The sequence below is a fragment of the Netta rufina genome (assembly GCF_964035555.1).
Source record: "Netta rufina genome assembly, chromosome: 2".
Lineage (NCBI taxonomy): Eukaryota > Metazoa > Chordata > Aves > Anseriformes > Anatidae > Netta > Netta rufina.
In genome coordinates, this window is record NC_140124.1 from 37,320,116 (window position 1) to 37,344,938 (window position 24,823).

Genomic DNA, 24,823 nt, shown 5'->3' on the forward strand with positions numbered 1-24,823 from the left:
ACGGGGCTCTTGGGAAGTGCGGTGCCCTAAAATAAAAACCTGACGAGGTTCCTCTGTGTTTTACCAGTGTAATGATAAAAAGACTCTGAGAAACCTTTAAATGTCATTTTCTTTATGACTTTGAAGTTATTAAGTGTATTATAAACTGCTTTACCCTTTATTTCCCTTAATGCACATGCTTTCTTCAGCCCAAATGACATCTCTCATAAACCACTCCTCACTCGCACCAAAATGGCCACTTTACAAAAGGCATTTCAAAACCCTTTGCTGCTGTAATCATCCTCCTTCCCTCTAACCTCTTTCTGTCATCCCCTGTTACACTCAGACAGAGAGCTGTGGGGCAAAGACACGGCTCCCTAATCATACGCTTGTGCAGGGGTATTAAAAACTCACCCACGCGCCCCTCTACAGCAAAAGGTGACACACACAGACACACCCCGCCGTACCAGTCACCTCCGTTACTGTGAACAAGAAGTCCTTTTCTTACCTTTAAGTTATCCTGCCAAAAGGCCCTGAACATCTTAACTCCATAGTGCATACATCGGTAATAAACGTCAGCACCCCCTGCCTCCATACATCTTTCCTGTTGGCACCCAAGAATATTTTGGAAGTCTCTTCTTTAATGGTCTTGCAGTGAAACATCAGTTTCACCTTAACAGCCTTTTATTGGATCCTACTCCATTGTAATTGATGCGGGAAGAAAAAAAAGAAAAAGGAAAATTAATTAACCTATATAAACATACGCTGTACAAATAATTAAATAAATGTGATGCTACTCTAGGCTGAAGGAAACAGAAAGCAACCCCTGCTGTTCCGCAGCTACTGAGTTGGAGAAACATTCTCTTCACACTGTCAAATCGCAATATATCATTTGAGAAAATGTTTATTCTGCTCATATTTGTGCTATCAGCTAAGGGAAGACTTCAGAAGAAAAAGTAGACTAACGATTACTTCTTTCCTGAGAAGAAGTGGTAGCATGAGCTACGTGTTCATCTCCACACTTGGATTTAAACTTCGTGAGCTGGTTTGTGAGTTACCTGGTGTTACAGCTTTATTGGGCTGAATCGTTTTCGTCCTCCTGTGACATTTACTTTAGCAGTGTGCTGTGTGCTCGTCTGCTACAACGAATATGAAGCATTCCGATTGGATTTGCATTAATTAACTGGAAAATAGTGACTATTCAGTTATTACATCATTTTAGTTAGTAGGGTGCTTTTAGAGGGAATAAAAGAAAGCACTTATATTGAAAGCCTTTTCTTCCAGCCCTTCAGTGTATAGGTAAGGTACTGATTAGAGTCAGCTGCCACATTGAGCACCACAGGCACCTTTCTGCTGATGAAGGCTTTTGCGAGGATAGCCTTTTAAATCCTGAAGCACGTTTCCACTGACAGCCTTGGATACAACTCTTAATTCATAGGTGCGTTGGCATTGTTAGCCAGCACTCTTCATGCCTTTGAGGAGCGTTTATCGGCAAGAAATTAGTATCTGCTCTTCTTATGCTTTTCAGTTACAGGATGATGAAAATCCTGCATGAAAATCGGGAAGGGCTTTAGTTCTGCCCTATAATTGGCTCCCTGAGGCAAACGCACCGAGTCACAGAAACTACAGTGAAAAAGCAGGGCATCCAAATGCTCACCTCAGAAACTGAGGGTGATCTAGGAGGCAAATTAAGAAAAAAATAAAACCAACAATGTACATTGTGTATTGTTTTCTGCTTCATTTCTAGCATTTTCCATGCGTATGTGAAAGCAACTGTGTACTATTATTTCAATGAAACTGTTTGCACGTACACAGACCAATTAGAGAAATTACGCAAGATGAAGCGCCAGATACAACTTCTGTGCATTTGGCCTGTCTTAAACTTCACCTAAAACTATTTTGACGCCTGAACATTTTGGACTTTCAACCCACCTTCAACCCCTCTCTCCTGACCCCCTGGTGCTGCTTTCAATATCCAACTGTATCAATTTCAATATCCGTGATTTCAAAATCAAGGGATAGTTTCAGCAATCCCTTTTCCATCCGTCGTTGAATTTAGCCAGTCCCCTGTTCCATCTTCATTCAGCCTTTACATTTCCTTAGGTGTCTGTTCCCTTTGAACTCACCCTCTCTGCCACTTGTCTCGCTCTGAGCTCCTCCTGCCAGCGTAACCCTCCTTCGAGAGGCAGCTCCTGCGACTGCTCCACACCTGTGGGTTCTGTGGGCTCAAGGAAGCGTTAAAACCCATGTTAAAACACCAGAGGGCCACCTGCCTGTGCTGCAGCGCCTCACGGGCACTCACCAGCCCACACGGCTGGGTGCTCGGAGGAGCTGGGGCTTTGCTGGGAGAGGCTGGTACAAGTCCTGCGCCTTCCCTGCAAGCTTGAGATCGAGGTGGTGGCTCCACAGCCAAATTTCCCTGTCAGCCTCTCCCACGCCCAGCCCCTCCACCGCTGGCCAGGTTTGCAGGTAGAGGAGTTAAGCTCTGGCCTGGCCATTCCCCTTCTCCGTTCAGGCCTTAAATAAGGTGCCGACTGCTTGCTTTCATTTCCTTGGCCCCTGTGGTGGTCTTGCTTCTTCAAGCCTGGAGTGGCAAAGAAGGCTGAGATACACAACACGGGTTAGCAGATCACTGCTCTACCCCCAGGTCGCCTCTGCAGTCCTCCTCATGTCGGTGTCGTGGCCACACGGTGAGCCAAGCTCCCACGTCTACTCAAGACAGGGGCACACACACAGCTCCAGACAGCCAAACTACCTCAGACTCCTTCAGAGTGACAAGTTTTTTAACTGAAAACCAGCAATTTTCTTGTCAAACCTGCCCAACCCTAACCCACTACGTCAGGTACAGGAACAGGGTTTGGTGTCAGCCAAGGAAACCTCCCCACAGCGCCTACGTGCCCTGTCAGGCCGGAGGCAGACAACCAAGAAAGCAAGAAGTCGTAGCACTGGGTGACTACAGCTAACCCAGAAGTTAGGAACTTCACCACCACGCCGAGACCCCGAGTTCCTCCTTCTGGGGACAAACAACTGGCAGTTGAGCAATTACCACAAATAGAAAACCTCCTCATGAACTTTATTTTTCTTTAGTTTTGTAAGCAGTTGGGATCCAAAAAGGCTCGAATTGCAATCCAATAAATGCTTTCGCTATTCAGAAGTATTTGCAAAGTTCATTCTGTAGCAACGCTTTTTACGAGTAAAATATTCATTAAATACAGGATTTTTTTAAACAAGGTTAATAATAATAAAGCTAGTCCTTAAAACAGAAACCATCAGGAGAAGTATCCTATGATAGTAAAATTTGCAGACAGCTACTTTAAACTGTCCAGAGCAGAGACCTTGGCTTTAATGGGAACAACTGAAATAACAAAGTTTTGACGTTACTGGAACTTCAGCCTAATATCAAGAAACGGAATGAAATAATTGAAAAATACCGCCAGAAACTGAATTTACTTACAGTCCTGTGGTTCAGCCACAGAATTCAAAATAAATACTCTTCAGTCAATCGATGAAAAAAAAATATTACAGTACTTTGTAGGTATGAAATGGAATGGCTTCAACTTGAGTGCCAACCTTCCAAATTAAACGAATATTCAAATGGCATGATTTTTCCCTTCTCTGCAGTGTTCTGCCAACTGTGCAGTTTTGAGGCATGGAAGAGGCTTTTGAACCATGCTAGGTGTGCATCTGATGCAGAACACGGTTCTTCTGTTGTACAGCATTTTGGTTAGAAGAGTAAGGAAAATTATCAGGCAGAAATCAGTCAAGGGAAAAAGAAACAAATCACTTCCAAAGCTTTTACTTCAAAAAAAAAATATGAACAGGGAAATTCAGAATATATTTCTCACCTTTTTTAGCAGATCGCGTGACCACTTCTAAATAGGGATCAAGGTGGTAAAGAAGAGAGAAACAACTATTTTCTACATTTTTAAGAACGCTGAAGTGCTTGGAGAATATTGGTACAGAAATTATGTTACACATGTACATTCACTTGTAAATATTTTAACATAGCTCCAAACATAAAAATGTTGGTAATGTTACAGAATTCTGTTAGGTCCCAAAATTTGGTTACTTGTATTAAAACAAAACAAAACAAAGCTCTATTAAGGTTTTTGTATTCTGCACGGTCATTTAGTGGCACGTGTAGGCCACTGACCCCTCCTATTTGTGTATCATTTTGGTTCTTTCCCACAACATACTTCATAGCAATGAGGAAGTTGGGGAAAATCACATGGAAGGGGCAGATGGTGACATCTAATTCCTATTTTAGTGGAGAGCCACTGCAAGTGCTCTTAACCAGCTTTGCCATTTCATCTGCTTTTCTGTCTTCCAAAACCCCCACAACTATTGCTGAACTTGATTGGCAAAGAGAACGTAAGCAACAGGAATGTGAAATGTCATTTTATACTGGAGTCATCTGCCTCACACAAGTGTGTCGTGAGGCTTGTTTACCCAGTGTGCCTAAAATAGGTATATGATTTGCTTATTGCTTGAAGATCTGCAAGAGTTAATAAAATTCAGAAGAGAGTATCATCGTAAATATGCTGTTTGAGATAAATACAGATATGGCCTTCGTATCTAAGCCTTCCGATTTCAGCCTGTTTAAGCCCAAATTCCGTTTTCATGACACTACAAGCTTAATGACAAAATAACATATGGCACAGTAACTTCTCCAGCAAAGATACGTGGACAAGAAAATATTACAGAGTAAAATCTGAGCAAGTGGGACTTTCGCCTTGAGCTAGATACAAACCTATTTTGCTACGGTCAGTCACAGAAAAACCCGGGTATGTTTCTGTCCCTACTTTTCAATTTCAAGTGTACCTTCAGAAGATGGAGTAGGGCCTTTCCCACTCCGTAATGTGGATGGAATTTTGGCATTAATTTCTGTGGGTTAAAAAGCCTCCTGGAGTTAAAACATTAAGATAGCAGTGTGCTAAGGAGCAAAATAAGTACAATGCCAAAGAAATGCTGAATTGAGCAATGGAGTTAGTGATGGCGATTAGCGAAATCTGTTCTTTTGCCTTGGCAAAGTATCAACAACTCACAGGATTCCTGAAAAGTCGGTCTTTTACTCACAGCAACAGTCCGCATCCAGTCCTGCCCCCTCGCTCCCGGGAGCGCAGTCCTGCCCCGACACTCCCTGCCCCTCGCAGACCCCGGCGCTGTCTTCATGGGTGTCACAGCCGGCGGGACACGTTTTCTCCGACGATGCCCCATCGTGATGGGTACCTCTGTCGTTGCTGCCACCTACCTCATCCCCCAAGTCTATCACATCACACGGCTGCTGCTCTGGCTCAGGCCTTGCTGCTGCTGAGATTTGTGCTTCCAAGTTTCTTGTGTTCTCCGTGACTTCGAATTCCTGCTTCTCCGACGTCTGCTTCTCCCCGCTGCTCAGCTTGGCCTTCACGGATTTCTTCGTTTGTTTGTTGTGCATGTCCTCTTTGGAGAACCTCCAGTGAAACTACAAGTAAGAGGTGCAAATGTTAAGGGCCACTTGAAACAATCTCAAGCTGACATTTGCTTTCCTGAGTAGAAATGTTTTTGTTATTTAGTTTTAATTCAGTTACTCTGCCCAAGAAGACCTAAGGTGAAAAAACTTCGTACTAAACCAGACGGCCTTAAGATCATTTGTGCCTACATGTATGCATCTATTGCGCAGAGAAGAGACTGTTACACGTTCTGCTTCTGTTGTTTTACCAGTAGGTTCCTTTCTAAAAGATATTTCATCACTGGGGCCCAGGGCATCCTGGCAGACAACGTGCACAGGCAACTGTGTGGAAAGCAGGACTGGAAAGCTGCACCAGTGCTGACAGAGGAAGCAATTGTGTGGTATTATTCCATCTTTTTCCACCAGGCTAACAGGGGAACTAGTACTGTACCCAAAACTATACCCAAACAGTAAAATACTCTGCTTTTTGAAGAGACAATACAATACCGGGTCTTGCAGCATTTGCCACAAGACTTGCCACAGCTGCCATTTCAGAACTGTTTTACCTACCGTTGAAAGCAAACAGCAGCAGTACCTTGAAACCTTGAAATACTGACTCGACTGGTCTAACATACGCAGAGTCTGACAAATATGTCATTAATATATATGCTTCATTCATCAAAAAATAAAAAAGACTTCTCAAGGAAAGGCAGACCAGGTTCCAAGCCACAGCTGAGCCATCCTACAGCATGCCAAGCCCATGTGAGCACACAGCCATTTCACCAGGGATGTCCATGCTGAGGCAGATTCGGGGATGGGTTAGGAGGAGGTGCTCAGTACTTTCCACACATCACAAATAAAAAAGCCATTTTTCCCCTGCGACCGTTGCTGTGTCAAAGTTGGTCAAGAGAACAATTTACATTCATAAATGTTTGATTCAGCTATTTATTCCTTAAGCACAAAGCAATTCAAAGCCCATTAAGTTTATTAGATTGCAAAGATGGAGCAGCGCTCCTTCCTGCTGCTTGTCAGAAGGTAGTATTAAATAAAATAAGAAGAAAAGGAAAGAAACTGGCTTGCACAAGATTCTTGGTTTAACTTAGAGGAAGCTTTCTTTCCTTTTTCTATAAATTGTAATGGTATTTAAGTGAAAGATAACTTCTCAGTTCTGGAGCTCAATTGTTTAAAATTCACAGACACCTGAGTGTCTTCCTCTTTGATTTGCAGAAGTGCTGGACACCCACAGCTCCTTTGTAACTCAAAGCTCTCTCTGACAGAAGACAAGATCAGAGCCCTGAACATGATAAAGATCAAACTGTAGGAGATTCTGCATATGTATGTGTAGTTATTCAGGTATATACACTGTATTTCACCAAAAAAAAAAATGTATACAGCTTGTTGCTGCTGAAATGAGTACCACTTTTTAATTAAGTAAATGAACACGATTACCTCATCATCGGTTGAACATTGCACTAGGAAGAGTACTTGTGTCTTACCAGAGAGAAAAAGAAGTTCTACCAATCCTTGCACGTTTTCTTTTCTGTTCACGTGGCTAAACTGAATGGCAGCGGGTTGGTAAGCACAGATAGGATGGATCCGTTTCCAACACTGCAACAGCCTTTTAATCTTATCAGTGCATTTCCCTCCACGAAGTGGTTATCTACAGACATTTTAGACATGCCCTACCTAAGCTGAAAAAAACCCTGAGAGCTTGTGATGTTACATGTGCAGAATATTCAGCAACTTAATCAAATGCTAAGCTTGGTGTCTTTGAAGTGACTCATAACAGCCATTTGCAGACGTTGGCCAAGTCTCAGAAATATCTATGTAATTATAACCAACGTGCCCTATTTTCCTTGACCTTTAGGCTGAAAACGCATGCTAGCAATTTTTGCCCTCAAGTATGTCTGTATATTTAATACTGCCAACAAGCGAATCCTTTGTTTTGTCAACCAAACATTGTTCAATAAGTTTTTACATCCCCGAATGAAAAAATGTAAGCAAATTATTGAGTCATCTGGACGGTATGCGTTTGTTAGTACAATACAAGAAAGTCGTATCATACTGTTTTCTCTGTTTGAAGGCTTACAATTGATTACAGCTTCCCGCCCCTTCAATTCAAACCACACAAAGTGGCAATAAAAGAACGACCGAGTATGGGCACCCCAACCCTTGTCCCAACATCCCTTTAATCACTTGAAAACGAAGAGAAGAAACAAGAAAGATGGGCTTCGTAGCAAGTTCACAGCGTTATTTGGTTCCAGCTTCACTAACAAGAGAGGGTAAATCCTAAATCACAGCCATACTCCCAGCAGTTCCCTCCCACTTCGGTCAGTTCAAATAGTTTCCTATTCTCCACTGTATCTAGAAGGTGACTTTCACAGAACCAGGCTCCCATTCATGGCTTTATAGATTAAAACTATCTGGAGTTACCTAAACCATTGGGTAAAATGCTCTCAGTGCTCAGCTCTGCTTAGCTTCCAAAAAGGGAAACGTGAATATGTATGTGTATCCACGTATGTGCATTGTTAGCTGTCAGCTGCCTTCTCTGATCATTTAGGTGGATTCGGGGGACTTTTTTTTGCTTACATTCTAGCAGAATTTGTTAACCTTCTAGTTTTTTAACCTTTTATCACGAGGTAGAAACATGAGCCACGATCAGGCCTGCACTGTGCTAGGCTCTATCAAAAGGTGTAGCAAGAAAGAGAACAAGTTAAATAGAAAAGCCAGGCAATGGGGGAGAGACAGTTGTACCAGTTCCACCTTGCAAGACAGTGAATATTGGCAGAGAATTGTTAAGTCACGTATGCAGGTTTATGACAGAGCTGTAAAGAGAAATCTACGTCTCTTCTGCTGCCGTGAGTTCAACAGAGAATGAAATACAAGAGCTTTCACATCATCTGAGCATCTTCTTTCATTTGAACAGTTCAAGTCCTAGTGTCTTGCTACTGTTTACCAGGCCTCTTTATCACAGAAATGTTGAATAGGCCATTTTTACTTCTATGGGAAATCAATTACAGTATTAAAATTCTGCCAACAAAACACAAAGAAACCAGGAACATAAGGTTATTTACCTTAGATTCTTTCTTCTTTGCTTTCTGGGGCAAAGAAGGTCTCTGAAGAAATACAATTTGCTTTGTAGATAAATTCCCTTCCCTGAAAAGAAACAAATGCACACTCCTGAGAATGAATTAAATCCACATGCAGCACCGTTCAAAGTGAAAATCCATCTCAGTCATTTATTTCTGCAGGTCAAAGAAGAACAAAATGAAGGATGACCTAAACAGCGCCTGTCCCCAGTGTCTTTGAGCAGCCTGGTATTTTGGGGGAAAAAAGATTGACTGGTTAGCCTGATAGTCTGTGACATAACTTTGCTGAATGTTTTAGCATTAGAGTGTAACCAGAATAAATCGTCGTGAAGAAAAAGCAAGAAACCTGAGTGCCAGGGTGCATGTGCTTAGCAGAGTCTCAGTGACACGGGAGGGCTCCCTCCCTCATGGGGCACACATCCTGGATGGGGTTTTCCACCCCATACAGGTGTGCAGCAAGGCAGGAGGCACAAGCAAATGCCACCTGCAGCTGGATTTGGGTGCCTTCTGTGCTGTCAACCTGACCTGTGTCACTCAAGTTATAAATGGGACACAAAAAGCAAGAAGAAAAAAATACATATGTTTTTATATACATACATATATATACATGCCTTTAAGGGAGGCTTAAAAATCGTAATTATGATTTTTCATTCATTCCTATATTTAAACACACATGAAAGACTTAAATCCTATTTTTCCACCAGCACAAATGGCCTCTACTTTTAAGGCTTTTATGTGTTGAAGCAGTCTTCATCTATATCTCATAAAGAACAGGGCGTATTTTTAATTTTTTAAGATAAAAAATAATGAGCGATCGTATTGGTTTATATATAAATATATTCCTGAGTAGTTTAGATCCAGAATGTTTCATCTTTGCGATTAGCAAGCAGGATGACTGTTTTTCACCACCATTATGAAGAGTATTCTTAAGTGACTTGCATTTACGTCTGAAAGCTCCAAATATTAGTAACAGCAAAGTAGACCCCCACAGTGATTATATATGCAAACAAAGCTCCTAGAGTAATGATGTACTCATCTCACATGGTTCTGCTCAGCTAGACTGTGTACATCAGCAGCATTAGACAGATACTGGTTAAGAATAAAATAAATTTCCTTCAAATTGGCAACATCTCACTACAAACCGAACCCCAGGTTTTGGTTCTGCTCTAAGTGGGGCTTTTAGGAGATCCAGTGCAGGGGTATTTTTTCTTTTTATACAGAAGCAAAGCCAATAAACAGAAAATAAATGCAGAAACCACAGGGCCATGCTGCATTATTTTGCCCACCAGACATGTACTTCCTGCCCTCTGTGGCTTGTGATGCTCAGGAAACCCAGCCAGCAGCTGCAGGAGGGTTTGCGAGGGTAGCTATTGTGTGCAGGCAAGGAAATCTCTGCAGAGAGAACTGCTTGTGGTGCACAGACAGTGCCTTCACGGCCAGAAAGCAGCGCTCGCCCCCTCCCTACCTGTTTGTCTTCACAATTGGGGTAGGAAGCACACACGTGAGCTGCCAGCCGTACATGGCAAGGGAATTCAGCAGCGGAACGTAGTCTGTCTGCACCTCGGCTCCCTAGGAGAGAAAAATCAAAACAGTTAACATCATGGCTAGGAGTGTGACAGTCACTGTGGCAAAAATAATAATAATAATAATAATAATAATAATAATAATAATAATAATAATAATAATAATAATAATAAAAATGCACATAGGTTTTCTGGGAGGGGCAGAGGGTTTTTGTGTTGAAGTGAATCATTCTGTGTGTTCAGCTATGCAGGAAGGAAAACGTGAGACACGGGACCAAGCACCAGGTCATCCTAAGTGTTAAATGGATTTCCTTAAAATGGTAAACATCTGTGAATTTATTTATTTTTTAATAGCGCCTAAATCATCCATAAAGCTTTCTGTGTTTCCGGATCTGAACAAGACAACCTCGTTGTATTTTATCAATTATCTCCTCCCAGGCAAAAAGATATTCAAGAAGATAAAGACAGTACCACTTTGCCCAGATTCTGCGCTTGTCTAGGCTAAAGAAAATCCTGCAGATCTGTCCTGGATCTGTTAGATGACGCCGTAATGGTGCACCAAGAGCACGGCCAGAATGGCCAACAACAACAACAGAAACAAAACCTAAGTGCAGGTCTATTCCTTTTATCACCCAGGAGCACGCATTGCCTCCTTGTTATTTCCAATCAGGAAATCCGTGGGCGAGACCCAAAACATTGCCTTTCTGTGTGGAAGTCTGGCTTTAGTCACAGAGCCCCACAACAGAGCCTTGCCAATGCTCCTCCTAACAAATGGCAAAGCCTGCAATTCACACATGGAGAACCACTGGTGATTTCAACAAAGATTGCTCCAGCGAGGTGTCTAATTGCCATGACGTCCACTAATTCAGCGAATAGATGCTGCAGCACATTTACTAGGTTTTAATAAACGCAAAGCAGACAAGTGGCTACCACTGGCCTCTGCAAATCCAGCTGTATTCCGTCAGGATAACAATTGGATTTGCCAGAAAGCTCAAGCCCTTGCACTGGTTTCACGTGCACGCAAGGAGTTTTAATTGCCAATTCTCAACACTGGGTAAAGCACAATACCGTCCTCAGTGTTAATCAGAGCTCTTCCAAAAAATCCATTTATTCTGCAGAAACAGTCATTTGGTCAGAATTAATCCAAATCCTGCTGTGGGATTTCAAAGTATTCAGGTGATTTCCAACCTCAGCTATTCCTTTTTTCTAATGCATGCCCTACAGGTCACTTGATGTCTTCATAACTGAGGAACTGCCTGACTATGCCTATTAAAAACCTGATCTTGATTGCAAATAGCTGAAGAAGCTCTACCACTCCTGCTTAAAAAGGAGAGCGTGCTCAACTAATGTCACCTCTAATTTCTGCACAGAGGCTTTCAGGGACTTTTACAGGTACTTTACCATATCAGCAGGTACAGACCAGCACGGCTAACTCCAGGTGAGGAGAGAGAGGTCCTGAGAAAGGGAGCAATACCACGTGGCCTCTGGCTCCTTTCCTCTGCAGTGATCAGGACGGATCACACAGCTGTGATTGTGGTGGGTCCAGAGCCTGCCCAGACTCCCATTCTCCTCCTTGCCCTCCCTCTCTCCACAACTGTTTTTTAAAATCGAGATTTCAAGGGTAGTGCAAAAAATGATGACACATCTGGATGCCTTTAATTAGCTAACGCCTCGAAAACAGATTAATCACACTCTGAGATTTATCAGGTTAGTCAACAACGCCTTCCAGAAACGCAGATGAAAACGGGAACGTTAAGAACAAGGTCAGAGCACCCACCACCGCCAGCCCCCCATGAGGCACCTGGAAGGCCACGTAATAGGATCTGACCTAGTCCTGTCAAACAGCGTTTGTAAATGAAAAACCAGCAGGAGCTCACTCATTTAGAGAGCGCAAGAACAGCAGGTCAGGAAAGACTGGCAGGGCAGACCTCGCTTGTGCCCCGAGCAAGTTCCTGTGTTGCAAAGAGGATTCGTATTTTGCATTCATTGCCTCAGGTCGGTGCTTACCAAGGAGACCCTTCTCCTTCCATCAGGATGCCCAACAAACATGTCAAAAACCAGACAAGGATTACGGCAACGAGGGAGGACGCGGGCACCACGCAGAGCTGGTTGGGCTGCTGCAGAAGCCGGCTTGTCTCGGGGATGTGCTGTCGCTCCTGCCACAGCCTGTGGCCCCTGCGGGCTCCGAGACAGGGACCTGTCTGCGCGGGGACCTGTCTGACCTGCCGGGATTAGGCACCAGCTGCAGCTGATGGGGTTGCACTGCACAGCCCCAGTGCTGCAGAAGGGAAAGGAGAAGGTAAATCACATCCAGAAGGGTGAAGTTAGTGGAAATTAAGTCGATTGAGCTAAAAGGAAATACAAAGAAAATACGGAAAAGGGAAAAAAAAAATCTGTTGAAAGAGTGCTGTGCGACTGCCACAAGAAGGTGGTGTATGGCTTTGTGCACAGGCTGCTGGCTGACAGCACGATTTGCACATGGACTGTTGGGAGGAAGGACGTGTGTACATTATGCAGAGGCACACACCGCCTCCCAGCTCCACAGGCCCTTTACCAAGCCCTCACCCACTCTGCTTTGGAGGACTCCGGCCCTGCAGCTCTTCCCAGGTCCCCGGGGGAACAAACTCCTCCTAATAATCGCCTTCGTTTGAAGGTGACAGACGAGAGGAGGAGCCTCTCCTGAATAAACAGGTGTAATTCATGCGGGCTCCTAGCTCCTTCCTTGCCAAAGCAGGTAATTGCAGCCTGAAAGCCGCAAGAAATGAATTCCCCATCCCTCCTGAATCAGCAGCCGTGACCCCATCCCACAGCCAGAATTCACCTACCAGCAGGAGTCACGGTTACACACACCTCCGGACAGCTAGACAGAGTAACACAGTATTAAAATGGTTTTATCTACTATTACTTCAGGTGGAGGAAATTTAATTTCAAGCACAGAGTTTCATCAGAGGAAATTTCCGTGCTTTTTCTGCCTAACAGATTCGGGTTAGAAAACCACCAGGAGCAGAAAGTAGGTGCCAGAGCTCTCCCTGCTGAAAAAGAAGTGTTCAAATAATGTGCCTCAAACCAGGAGACGTTTCATTCAGGGAGAGGGTGGAAAATTTTAATTAACTTGCTTCCCACTCTCCTGTAGATGATAAGTAATCTCTGATCACACCTTGAGTGTCAAGAAGCCAGAGCATATTGAGCTAGGCTTTTCCCTTGACTTCCATCACATGAAAAGAATTCATTTTATTTATAGTTGTATTGTTTGTTTGCAGGATTGTTTTTTTTTCCTTTCACAGAAGCTTTTGCTCATTAGAAAAGAATAAAAAATATGATTAAAAAATGATAAAGATAATATCTAGGGCAAGCCACACAAACAACGGCATTAACCATTTTTCTTTTCTTTTCTCCCCCCTACTGCGGCAATTTTAACCACAGCAAGCTAATAAACACGACAACTACTAAGCTCTTCTGAGACTGGAAAAAGTTCATTAGAAACCATTCGTTTCTGGGCTAAGTGAATGTGATTTAGTTACCAGGCAGCTATGGATTGTCACTATTTAATATTTTTTTGCCAACGTGGATTAAAGAGTGGAAGATTGAAAATCCCATTAAGTAAATCCTAATAAAAACCTTTATGAGGAAATCCCGACAGACTGCACGCTAAGGTCTATGGACAGATGGCAAAGAGGATGGGAAGTGAGAAACGCGGCTGCTTTGCGAGCTCAGCCTACTCTTTGTGGGGGCAAACACAGTTGCGTGGCATCCCAGCTCCTTACAAAACACGACAGAGATCCCACTGAGGGGGCAGCGGGCACTCCTGGCCGCTGGGCTGCAAGGCTCCAGAGCTGGGCCTTTTGCTATTTCACTGCAGGAAGGAAGAGGCATTGGTGAAGGTAAGGAAGGGGACAAGGAGACCAAGTCCAAGCTCCAAATTGGCAAATGATTTCTCCGTTCCTTTCTCAAACTTGTTCCATAAAAGAACTTCGCTTAATAATGTAGCACTATCGATCCATTAAACCCATTTATTGCAAACAAATGAAAAGTTTCACAAGTGTTTCAGCAATAAAAGTTGGACTACGCTCTTCTAATATCGTGCTCCTCCTAAATTTCAGCGTATAATGTATCACAGAACCTTGTTAGCAGACCTGCAGTGCTGTAGGAAAATGCCCCCACCCCAAGACCAAGCCAAAATAAACCAAAGACACAATGAAAAACCACAACAACAAACCAAACAAAACAAAACCCAGTAATAAATAAATCTACGGGCAGCCTTTTGCTCATTATCCTGGGTATATGTAGTTTAGGCTTCTTGTTAATGATTACTTGTTATATGTGAATTCATGCACAGTGAACTATTTTTGAGTATGATGAGGCTTCAACACTGCACTGGGCAGCATCCTGTTGAGACAGCTTTTCTGAGATTCAAACGTGCCCAATCCCAATCTTAGCACACACATGCACTGCTGAGCAGCATTTACATCTGTCTCCATGTCTAGAGCAAAATAAGAATAAGAGAAATAAAACAAAAAACCTCCTGTGCCAGCAAAGTCCACGTCTCGCAGTCACTTCTCTGGAGGCACACCCTACTTTCTAGCACATGTATAAACTGGTAAAAATAAATGTTTGAGTACTCCTGGTATTGCCTGCACCCGTAACACAGAAGCACGTCTGTGTATCAGCACTGCTTTGCATTTATCAAAGCAGAGGACAGGTAGCAAAAGCTCCTCGAGCTGAACACAGTGTGCTCTCCTTAAAGGAAGCGTGGAAACATCTTATGAAATGTGTTAAACTTAATATCGCACAGGAGCATCCACATGACAGGACAATTCCACATAATTGGCCACAGAGCACAAGAAATAAATATGACCTAGCAGTCCATTAATACGTTTTCTTAAATAGCTCTGGTATATCTAGTTTCCCAATTCCTGCAACATTTGTGTGCTATGTCTTTACATGAGTGCTAGGTTTTCCATTTATCCTTCAACTGGCTTTGGACTAAAAAACAAGCCAAAATAAGAAAAAACAAACAAACAAACAAACAGAAAAACTATCTGAGAAGCTGTGTAACCCAGCTTGCCTTACCACACAGAGCTTAATCTCCTCCAGACAGCTTCCCCGGTGTAATTTCCCTCGGTTATACCTTATTCTCAGACAGACTTTGGCTTCTGCAAAAAGGCCTCGTGCACCACTTCACCCTTATGAAACTAATAATCTGTTTCCAAGCAAGAAACGCAGCCAAAGAACAAACTCTCCCCAGCCCCAGGTCCAGTCAACGGGGGAGGAGACCTTGAAAAATGCCCTCTTCTAACTTGCAGGGTTGCGTGCATCCCAGCAGCTGCTTCCTGAGCTCCTCAAAATGCCGAGGCCCATCTTCTACCTGCCCAGCAGCAGCACGGGGTCAAGGAGGTGCATGAGCCAGTGCCCTACTGCCTGGGTGAAGATGACCTGCTGTGAAAAAGGAAAAGACTTGTGCCTTTTGTGAGACTTTATGAAGAATAAAATTCGAGGTCTGAAATGCTTCTTCACAGCTCCTTTCTTAAGTGGAAGGATCAGATCTGGTATGCTCACTTTTTCCTGAAAGATTTATGGCTCAGTGGAAACTAATTCTTACCTATGATCATGTCGCAAACCTAGGCAAAACATTACAAATAGAAGTGATTTTTTATTCAGACTGTCTTAAATCCTGTGCTTTTCTGCCCTTTTATCTCGCGTGCCTGTTACTCAGGTGGAAGAAGTGTTCACGTTGTCAGATTCCAGTACCTCGAGCACCACAAGGAAGTATTGGAAAGTTCCAAATTTATGTCGCTAAATTTATCAAAAAAAAAAAACAAGATTCACCTGTGCATTTTAATCCTATATAGAGCATATGTCTACAGAGTTCAGTAGGCAAATATGTAGACTTTTGTGCTACTTTTGGATCTTACCTAAAAGAAAGAAACCATTATAAAAACCTGTTAAAGATAACAGGCTCCTGAAAGTTTTGTTCAGCTTTACTTAAACAACAGCAAGGGACAAAATACTGAAATACTATGCCCAGACAACACAGACGTCCTTTGGATGGCAAAAAGGGTCACTCATTTCTGAGTGAACTGCATTTCATGCCCATTGCCATCAGCTCCTTTGCTGCCCTCGTCCATGGCTAAACCAGAACTGGCTTAATTGACGTATGACCTAAATCAAATCTGCAGTCAAATCAAATCTTCATTTCCAGAGAATTTTTCTAAAGGCTTACATTAAGGCAACTTGCAACCTAGGCTCAGCAGAGATCAGTCTTAAATCTTCTGATATGTCACACGGTAAAAGATTTACCATGTCTACAGAAGGCACTGACCCCAATCAGTTTTGAAAGGGAAGTGGCAACACCGTGATATATTTGAGACTGTATTCATGCTGGTGTACCAGAGATATGGTACAGCAGAAAATAAAAAAGTGATGAATTGCAAGCTGAAGATTTTCAGTGAGAAAATATCTGTAAATTAAGGAGAGTATTTTCAGAATGAACAGGCCTTCAGAAGAAGAACAATGAAGAAATCAAAAATAAATATTATAGCACAACTTTAAAGACAGTACTAGCTATTTTGTCATGGCTAACGGGGGAGAGAAGGTGACAGATTAGAGTTGGGGAGAGGGAAATCATGCAGGCTTTGATTAATCAGAGCTGTCTCCACACATTTGCCCACACAAGCAGAATTAAAACCATCATGCAAGTTTTAGGGCTAGATCTCAGAGACTGCAGTGGAAATAACATGCCCTGACATTTCTACAGTTAAAATGACAGGGATGCGAGCAGCATTTTGTCATTAGAAGTCCTCTGGTCAGTCACAGAGGATGTCACAGCTCTACTTAGCTTGAGAAGAAAGAGTTAAATTACTCAGAGCTATTACATCCTGTCTGCTGCTTGGCGGGACCACATACTGTGACAGCTGCAAGCTTTACATCCTCTGCAAACTGACATTTTACACACAGGCCCAGTGCATCACACTGTTCAGCTTGTTTTTTCTATTAGCCTTAGCAATTAAAAAGGCAGCACTTTCCCTGCTAAGAGGTGTGCCAGCCCCTCTCTTTTGCCTTTCTGATTAAACAGCAAAACTTTACCTTTTCAGTGAGAAAGGTTCTCTCCAGATATATATATATATGTATTATTACTGAGGGCATCGTGCTTGCTATATGTCTTCCTGTCTTAAACAGCTTTCTTTTGTTGTGGCTGGGTTTCTATTCATTTGTTTCTTCTTAATTGGGCTACAGCACAATGAATTCGCACAGTTCAGACCACATCTGAACAAGTTCACAGCTCATCCAGACAATCATATCTGATGCAAATTTAAAACTAGGATCCATTACACACATTCATGTCATGCTGTCCATCACTGCCTCTACTGCTGCCTTGGTATATACAAAAATAACAAACGGAAAGGTTAATCTAAATCACGGCTAAACTTATATCAAAAAATAAGAAATTCCACAATAATGAGGCATTTCACTGCTCCAATACTCTCTCTGATAATATTTTGAACCACCCATAATAGAAATAAAGCATTTACTGGCTACCAAACTCTGTCTCCTTCCTCCCATGTTACAGTCCCTCCCTCTGCCCCTTCATTATTCCATGCTTACAGCAAATAAGGGTGAATCCCAACAGGATTTAACAGAGGCAGCTGGGTCTTCTGGTCAGGACACTGGGCAAGTGCCTACAGATTCTTCTGGTGTCCAGTATTTCTTCACTCATTTGATAACTTTACTTATCTGTGCCTGCTATCTCAGAAAGCACGAGGAATGACATACCCAGGAAGTTACTTAAATCTCAGGGGAAGAAAACAGAGGTGGTCAGCTCTGCTCTGTCTCTGTCTGGGGGCAACCTTTCCAAGAGTTCCTCCACGCCTCGGCCTCCTTCAGCAGGCTTTTTCCCCTCCATTTTCAGATCGGTGTGTAATACACTCGTGATGTCCCCAAAAGAGGGGCACCGTATCTCAGAAGAGCAGAATTGCCAGGAAACTGCCAGCATCCAGATTTCAACTTACAGCAGAGAACGATCTGATCACACCAGCAAGTTGTGCACATGCTGCCAGCCAGCTTCTGAAACTGCACACGGACCTCCCAAATCTTGCGTCTGGAACACGAGATCCTCCACATCAACCCTCACACAGACACGGTGTGCAGCCCTACAGCATCTCTGGACACACCAGATGGGTTTCGTTGGCTGGTTCCTTAATCTGTTGACCAGCTGTGCCTCCAGCCCGGGACAGCTAACCAGGAGAAAGGCACTGCTGCTACAATTACAGCAAATGATGCTCTGCCTTCCAGGGCTGTAACACTTCAAGTGGCCCTGCCAGAAGATGCTCCTCAACCGTACCCTAGTTTCAGTCCCTGCCATCACAAGGTTCCCTTTATCAGATGCTGTCCTTGTCACGTAGCATGAGGGAAACTTTCTTATGTTCACCAAGAGCAAACTACGAGGTGTGTAGGGAGCATTGTGTGTAACTCCCTTGCAATATCCTTCTGAGTCTCACAGAGCCTCTTGGTGGTTGTCTGAGAAAAGCCAAACTGATTCAGACCAAGAACCCATTTAACTCCGAAAGCTGCCTCCAATGTGGCTCTACAGGACACCTACGGGAGAGTAATACCAGGGGAAGCACGTAGCATACCTGCCCCAAGTATTTAACATATTCCCTCAGCACATCACATGGTTTAGTTTCTACTGAAACCAGCTGGTGAGGTGAGATGCAGTAAGCAGGGAGGACCAGGGGGGTTCCCTTCCAAAATGCACACCTAATCTGAACTAAAATGCTTGTACATATGCATAGATAGCGATAGAGAAGACAGAAACTGTGGAAGAGATGACTTTCTCTATCCAAACCCATCTAAATTTTTGAAGCCACAGCATTCTCCAGAAATGTGATCCACAGATCTACCTTCTGCTGCATGAAGAATGACCTAAATTAATTTCTTTTTGCTTGTTTTCACCTGGCCCTTCACTAGTGCCATATGAGGGCTCTCATTTTTTTAGATGCACGTTAGCACAAGAAAAGCTGCTGTTAACACGTTACACTGTTCTTCAAAAAGTTTCTAGCCATTATTATACAGCCATTCCTTGCTACACTACAAAGTCATCATCTAATAACCAAACTCTTAACCCTAGACTCTTGGAATTTCACACATTTCGTCTAGCATCTGTCCCAATTTTCGTTACTTTTAGTAATCCATACTTTTGGCATGTATTTGCCTTGCTTAAGTCTCTTTTAGGATTTCACACCATTTATGATATATTCTAAGCTGGAAGATCAAGCATCGCCTTTATAGATACCTAAAATATATTTCTGGCAGACCAGAGTAATTTAACAATAAATCAAAAAAAAAATCTGAAAGCTAGCCGACAATTTCTTCTTTACCCGTGATCTTTTTGCTTCTTTTTGTGAAATATTTTAAGCCCAGTTTTTTAAATACCTACCTGCGTACCAAACTTGCTGTGGAAGATCTGTATTGACTGATCTGAACGGTGGTTTTACTGATCTGAGTGTGCATTTAGATCAATAAAAAGTCAACCTATGATACGCACAGTTCGTTTTCAGGCATCTACCCAGAACATACATTTTTTTCAGCATATGACGGAGGTCAGACAGAAGCAAATGTGATAATTTCTGCACTCCTACTCCATGTAAGTCTATGTAAAGGGACAGAGTCTTTTCAACTGTGATACTACACTGACCCGCATGGTCATATTGCCCTTGCAACCAATGGAGGTACTCTACAATTCATCTAACAAACACCTGTATTTTTGGGACAGACAGCCCTGAGTTTCATTGCTTGCCACCACCCGTGTTGCCCCCTCTTCCCACTCACCCAATAAAGTATGGAAAGGATCAAAATAGTATCAAATGTCAAAAAAAAAAAAATAGGACAAGAGGGAATGGCCTCAAGTTGTGCCAGGGGAGGTTCAGGTTGGAAATGAGGAGACATTTCTGCTCAGAAAGAGCAGCCAGGCACTGGGACAGGTTGCCCAGGGAGGTGATAGAGTCACCGTCCCCGGGGGTGTTTAGGGAAAGGTTGGACGTGGTGCTTGGGGACATGGGTTAGTGGGTGACAGTTGTGGTAGGACCAGATGATCTTGGAGGGCTTTTCCAACCTTAATGATTCTATGAAAATCAAAAGAGCACTGTTCAAAACCAGAGCGTGGTTAGCTGACATCACTAATGCTGATCCCTGTACCTCAGTCACCTGTATGCTACTGCTGAAGGACAGGTAAATATGTAAGTCCACCCCCATCCAGTGATTTGATTTACAAAAAATAAATAAATCAAAGAAAAACTGCACACGTACCTTCAGTACAGTCCACTGTTCTACAACAATAGCATCATAGCCCTGCATGGTTTTACCGTCTTCCACAGCAACATCTTCAAAGAGAAACACTCCATCCGTTGTTCCATGAAAGGAATCTGTGAAAACACAGGGTTACGAGTAAGCTCTACAGAAGACAACCCACGTGTAACAAGGCATTTGAATTCATTAACAGCATGTTGCTCCAGGCATGTTAATAAGAGAAGTGCGTAGACCTTCATCTGAAAGCCCAGCTATATTAAATGAATGAAACGGAGATCTCTAGCAGTTTTTAAGAGCAGCCACCACCGTCCACTCTGTTACTCCAGAGTCTGTAATCAAAAACCACAGCTCTTGCATTCTGAGCAGCCACAATGAGTCCAGCCCTCAGTTCTGCAGTACCGACACCTAAATGAAGTTATACAAACATCTGCAGGCTGAAGACCATGCATTACGTTGCATCAACTTCTCAAAGGCTTTTGTAGGTACTCTGATAATGTTAACATCATGCATGCAACCTCCCAAGTCCAAACCCTATGCATGGATCAAGCACTGCAGTTACAATGATCTGCACGGACAAAGGATGATCTGGCATATCTGAATGCTGTGAAAGAAAAGATACATTCATAACTATTTCATCAATTTGTAAAGGCATTTGGACCATCTGGCTTAGTGGCTCTCTACTCTCATTTGTATTCCCAGCATGTTCAGCCCTTTTTCAGACTCCACATACTATCCAAGTTACTTCAGCACCGCTTTCTCCTTGAACTTAGCTGTGTACTTGATTATCAGCAGCCATGCCCATAGGCAAGCCCTCATTTTTTATCAGCTTCGTGACACAATAGACTCCAACTAATTGAAAAAACTGGCTTACCTTTCCTTGCTAAAGTAAGATAAATGATGAAATAATAGCCTTTTCTAACAAACAGTACATAAACAGTATTGTGCTCTTTATCAACAGAGAGAACTCCTGTCACATTGTCACAAGCATGTTCCTCAGCCTGCCTTCCTGGTTTAAATAACACATTTACCCTCTACAACTGATTATAAAGACCTTGCTCATCCCCGGCCTGAGTGTTGTATTTTACACAATAGTTTCTTTGCATTTTTAGGAAAACAGTGTTCCTTGCAGCACACATGCCAAACTGACAGACCCTCAAACTGACTTGTAGGTAAGACAACACGTATCAAACTCACCATCAATTTTCACAAAGGAGGAGTGACAGGATTAAAAGGCTTCTTACCCTTGTCAACACGACTCCTAGCCAACACTTCATATAACCTATACTCAGTTTATTATCCAGAAATGCAAAGCCCATGAAAAACCAGACTCCTGTGCTTGAAGGCTCCTGTCTAGAAATATATGTGGCAAAGCTGTTGTTGCAGGTGTGAAGCATCTGCACGGCCCCTTGCTTCGACGTGCATGGTCCACTGCTCTTTTTTTTTGCTGAAGTTTCAATCCAGTCATTCAGTTAAAAATGAGCAGATGCAAATACTCATAGATAACACAAAACCAGATTAATTATTTATTTCTGTTGAGGAGGAGGAAAGTTGTAAACCATTTCATAATTCCCACTCTCTTTGGGATTATGTAGATTAGGTAGATTTCTCATCTCAGTGAGGTGAACATTCATTTTTGCTGTGAAATACCAGGTAAGGTCTCTAAAAAAGCTGGGTTACAGGTTGGAAAACATGGGGAGAACAAGCTTGTCACATCCAAACAGGCACAAGCCTCGATTACCATATTTTATACAGAAATGGCATTTTGTTAGGTCCTACATTTCAAAGCGGGAACCAACCCAACTTCTGTGCCACACGTCACATTCCAACACCCCAGCCCACGCCCAGATCTATTTTAGGATGCACAGCATACAAATAACCCTTTGCTTTTCTAAAGCGGGGTTCGCAGGACAGCACCCAGGGCTGGAAGCAGAATCCCATGCATCCACTGCACACAGACATCGGAGTCTTGAAAGGGAAGCTTGGTACACTAGCAGTGCTCTTGCCTCACCACAGCGAGTCCTGTTCATGAAATTCAATGTCACACTGTTGGCACAACTGCAGCCTGAGCTCTGCCCACACATTTGCTTAGCCAATTAGTAAGTGATCACAACACAATCAGCATGTGTGTGTTTAGGCTCTCATAAATCATCCGCCGTGCTCCGCTCCGCTGCGCGTCCCACTTGCACAGCTCACAGCTCCCACACACGTGAGCATTACGGCACATAGGCAATGCTTTAGAAACTCATAGCCGAGCTCGTGAGACCCTACAGGGAGCAGACAAAGTTGACTGCACTTCCTTGTGGGGTGTACAGGGATTACGGTCGCAGGCTACACCCCGTCAATCCTAAAATCCATTAATCTGCAAAGAGACAGAGGCACTGAGTCTCCCTGCAATACCTTTATCCCACAGATCCTACAAAGTCTGCAGCAACTTAGGTACAAACTATGTTCTATAGGTGAGATTCGCATCACCCGACATTACATATTTATGGCATAGATGCCTACAGTTGAATTAGCCACCCAAGGCTCTCTTTTACAACTGATGCAGAGAAATAACCATTACTTCATTCAGTACCCACCTTCATAGGTTCACAGAGTAACTGAGCTGGATGGGGACCTCAGGATGTCTCCAGTTCAATCTCCTGTTCAAAGCAGGAGCAAATCCCGTTGCTCAGGGCTTTACCCAGTTGTATCTTGAAAACCTTCAAGGATGGAGACTGTATAACCTCCCAGGCAGCCTCTTCCAAAGTCTGACTGTTCTTACGATGAAAAAGTTTTTCCTTACATCCAGCTAGGACATGGCTCGTTTCAATTTACACACATTCTTTCTCATCCTCCAACCATGCACCTCAGCCAAGGGTGCATCTATTTGGGTTATCTGTCTTCTTAATCTTCTCCTCATGCACTAGCAGGCACTGTTAGGACCCCCAAATTTGACCCTTTTCCAGAGTGAACAAAGCCATCTCCTTCAGCCTTCCCTTATAGGACACGTGCTCCAGCCACTCATGCTCAGCTTGCCACCTACTAACACCGCCCAGGGCCCTTTCACCACAGCTGCTGCCTCGCCAGGCAGTCTCCAGCCTGCGTGTGTGCAAGGAGCTCTCCCTGCCCAGAGGCAGGAGATTTGTCCTCATTGAATTTCCAGCAGCTCCTGCTGGGCTGTTCTTCCAGCCTGCCCAGGTCCCTCCGAAGAGCAGCCCAACCCTGACGCACATCAACCACACCCTGAGCACGGGATCGTCTGCAAACCTGGCAGAAGCACACACCCTCACCTCTTCTGCAGCTCTGCTAGCGCTGCTGGACACAGCAGATCCCCGGACAGATCTCTGTGGTACTCAAAGCACGACCTGTAATTATTACCCTCCGAGCCCCGCCGTGCAACCAGCTGTTTGTAACTGTCTAGTTGGCTTCCCATACAGGCTGCTGGGTCCTAACTCGGTACAAAAATATTGTGGGAGCCACTGTAAAGCTTCCTTCCGCACCCAAAATGACATCCACTGCTTTCCTTTCATCTACAAATCCAGTCGTTTTATCACAGAAGGCAATCGCTTTGGTGAGGTAGGATTTACCCTTGTTAAATCCATGCTGACAGTTCACAATGACTTTCCTCTCCTTCATGTGTCCAGAAATGTGTTTCAAGGCAACTCAGTGATTTTTCCAGTGAAGAGAAGTGAAGCTGGACTGTATTTTCGGGCACAACCCTTGCCTTTTCCAGGTGTTGGGGACCTACCCTGATCTCCAGGACCTTTCAGAGATGACTAGAGTGACCTCAAAACACCACCAGCTCTCCCAGCTGGTCTCATCCCAAATGGTCTCATCCCTTGGATGCAGACCATTTGGTCTCAGAACTCAAGCAACCCGTCTCGATCTTCATCCACTGCTGCTAGTCCTGCACTCCTTGAACCTTGCCCCTAAGCTCTGAGACCTAGCAAAGGAGGCACTACATATCTCAGCCTTTTCTAGGTCTTCTGTCACTACATCACGTACCTCAGAGTACCCAACCATCTCTTCTATATGTCTGATGTGGGACAAGGTGAATCACAACACAGACTGTGTTGGTCTAGGCCTATTTTACACCAATTAGAACGACAGTTTTGGGTGATAACTCATGCAGACACCTGCATGGCACGTTCCAACATTTATTTGGCTGAATCTTACCTAACCAACCTACAACGATCAGCCATCCGAAGCTTTAGATGGTGAGTTGGTCCTTCCAGTTTCCACTGTTTCTCACAAATAAGTATTCATTGATTCTGGTGTGGTTGTACACTCTTTTGGTAAAGCCTTGCTTAACAATATTATTTCCTGGAACTTAGCCTACATTAAAAAGGTCTTTAATGATACCAAATATTAATTCACTTGCAATAGGGCAATAAGTAATGCCAATAAGACAAGCTACTGACATTGCTGTTTATGCCATTATTTCCCAGTCTTTACTCTTGAACTGACATAACTTCACACTTCCTTAAAGAAAAGGCTCAGAACACAGAGGTTACAATCAC

At 43.4% G+C, this 24,823-nt stretch overlaps 1 protein-coding gene across 1 annotated transcript in view; it reads right to left on the reverse strand.

The window, feature by feature from the left end:
- Window positions 1-5,047: 5,047 nt before the first annotated feature.
- RFTN1 (raftlin, lipid raft linker 1) overlaps window positions 5,048-24,823 on the reverse strand; it is a gene marked incomplete at both ends in the record, with an annotated part of 82,168 nt that continues 62,392 nt past the window's right edge. The window contains 4 exons of the mRNA XM_084281602.1: window positions 5,048-5,440; window positions 8,482-8,563; window positions 9,962-10,065; window positions 20,322-20,437. Coding sequence (XP_084137728.1) covers window positions 5,048-5,440; window positions 8,482-8,563; window positions 9,962-10,065; window positions 20,322-20,437 — 695 coding nt within the window. The remainder of the gene's footprint in view (window positions 5,441-8,481; window positions 8,564-9,961; window positions 10,066-20,321; window positions 20,438-24,823) is intronic.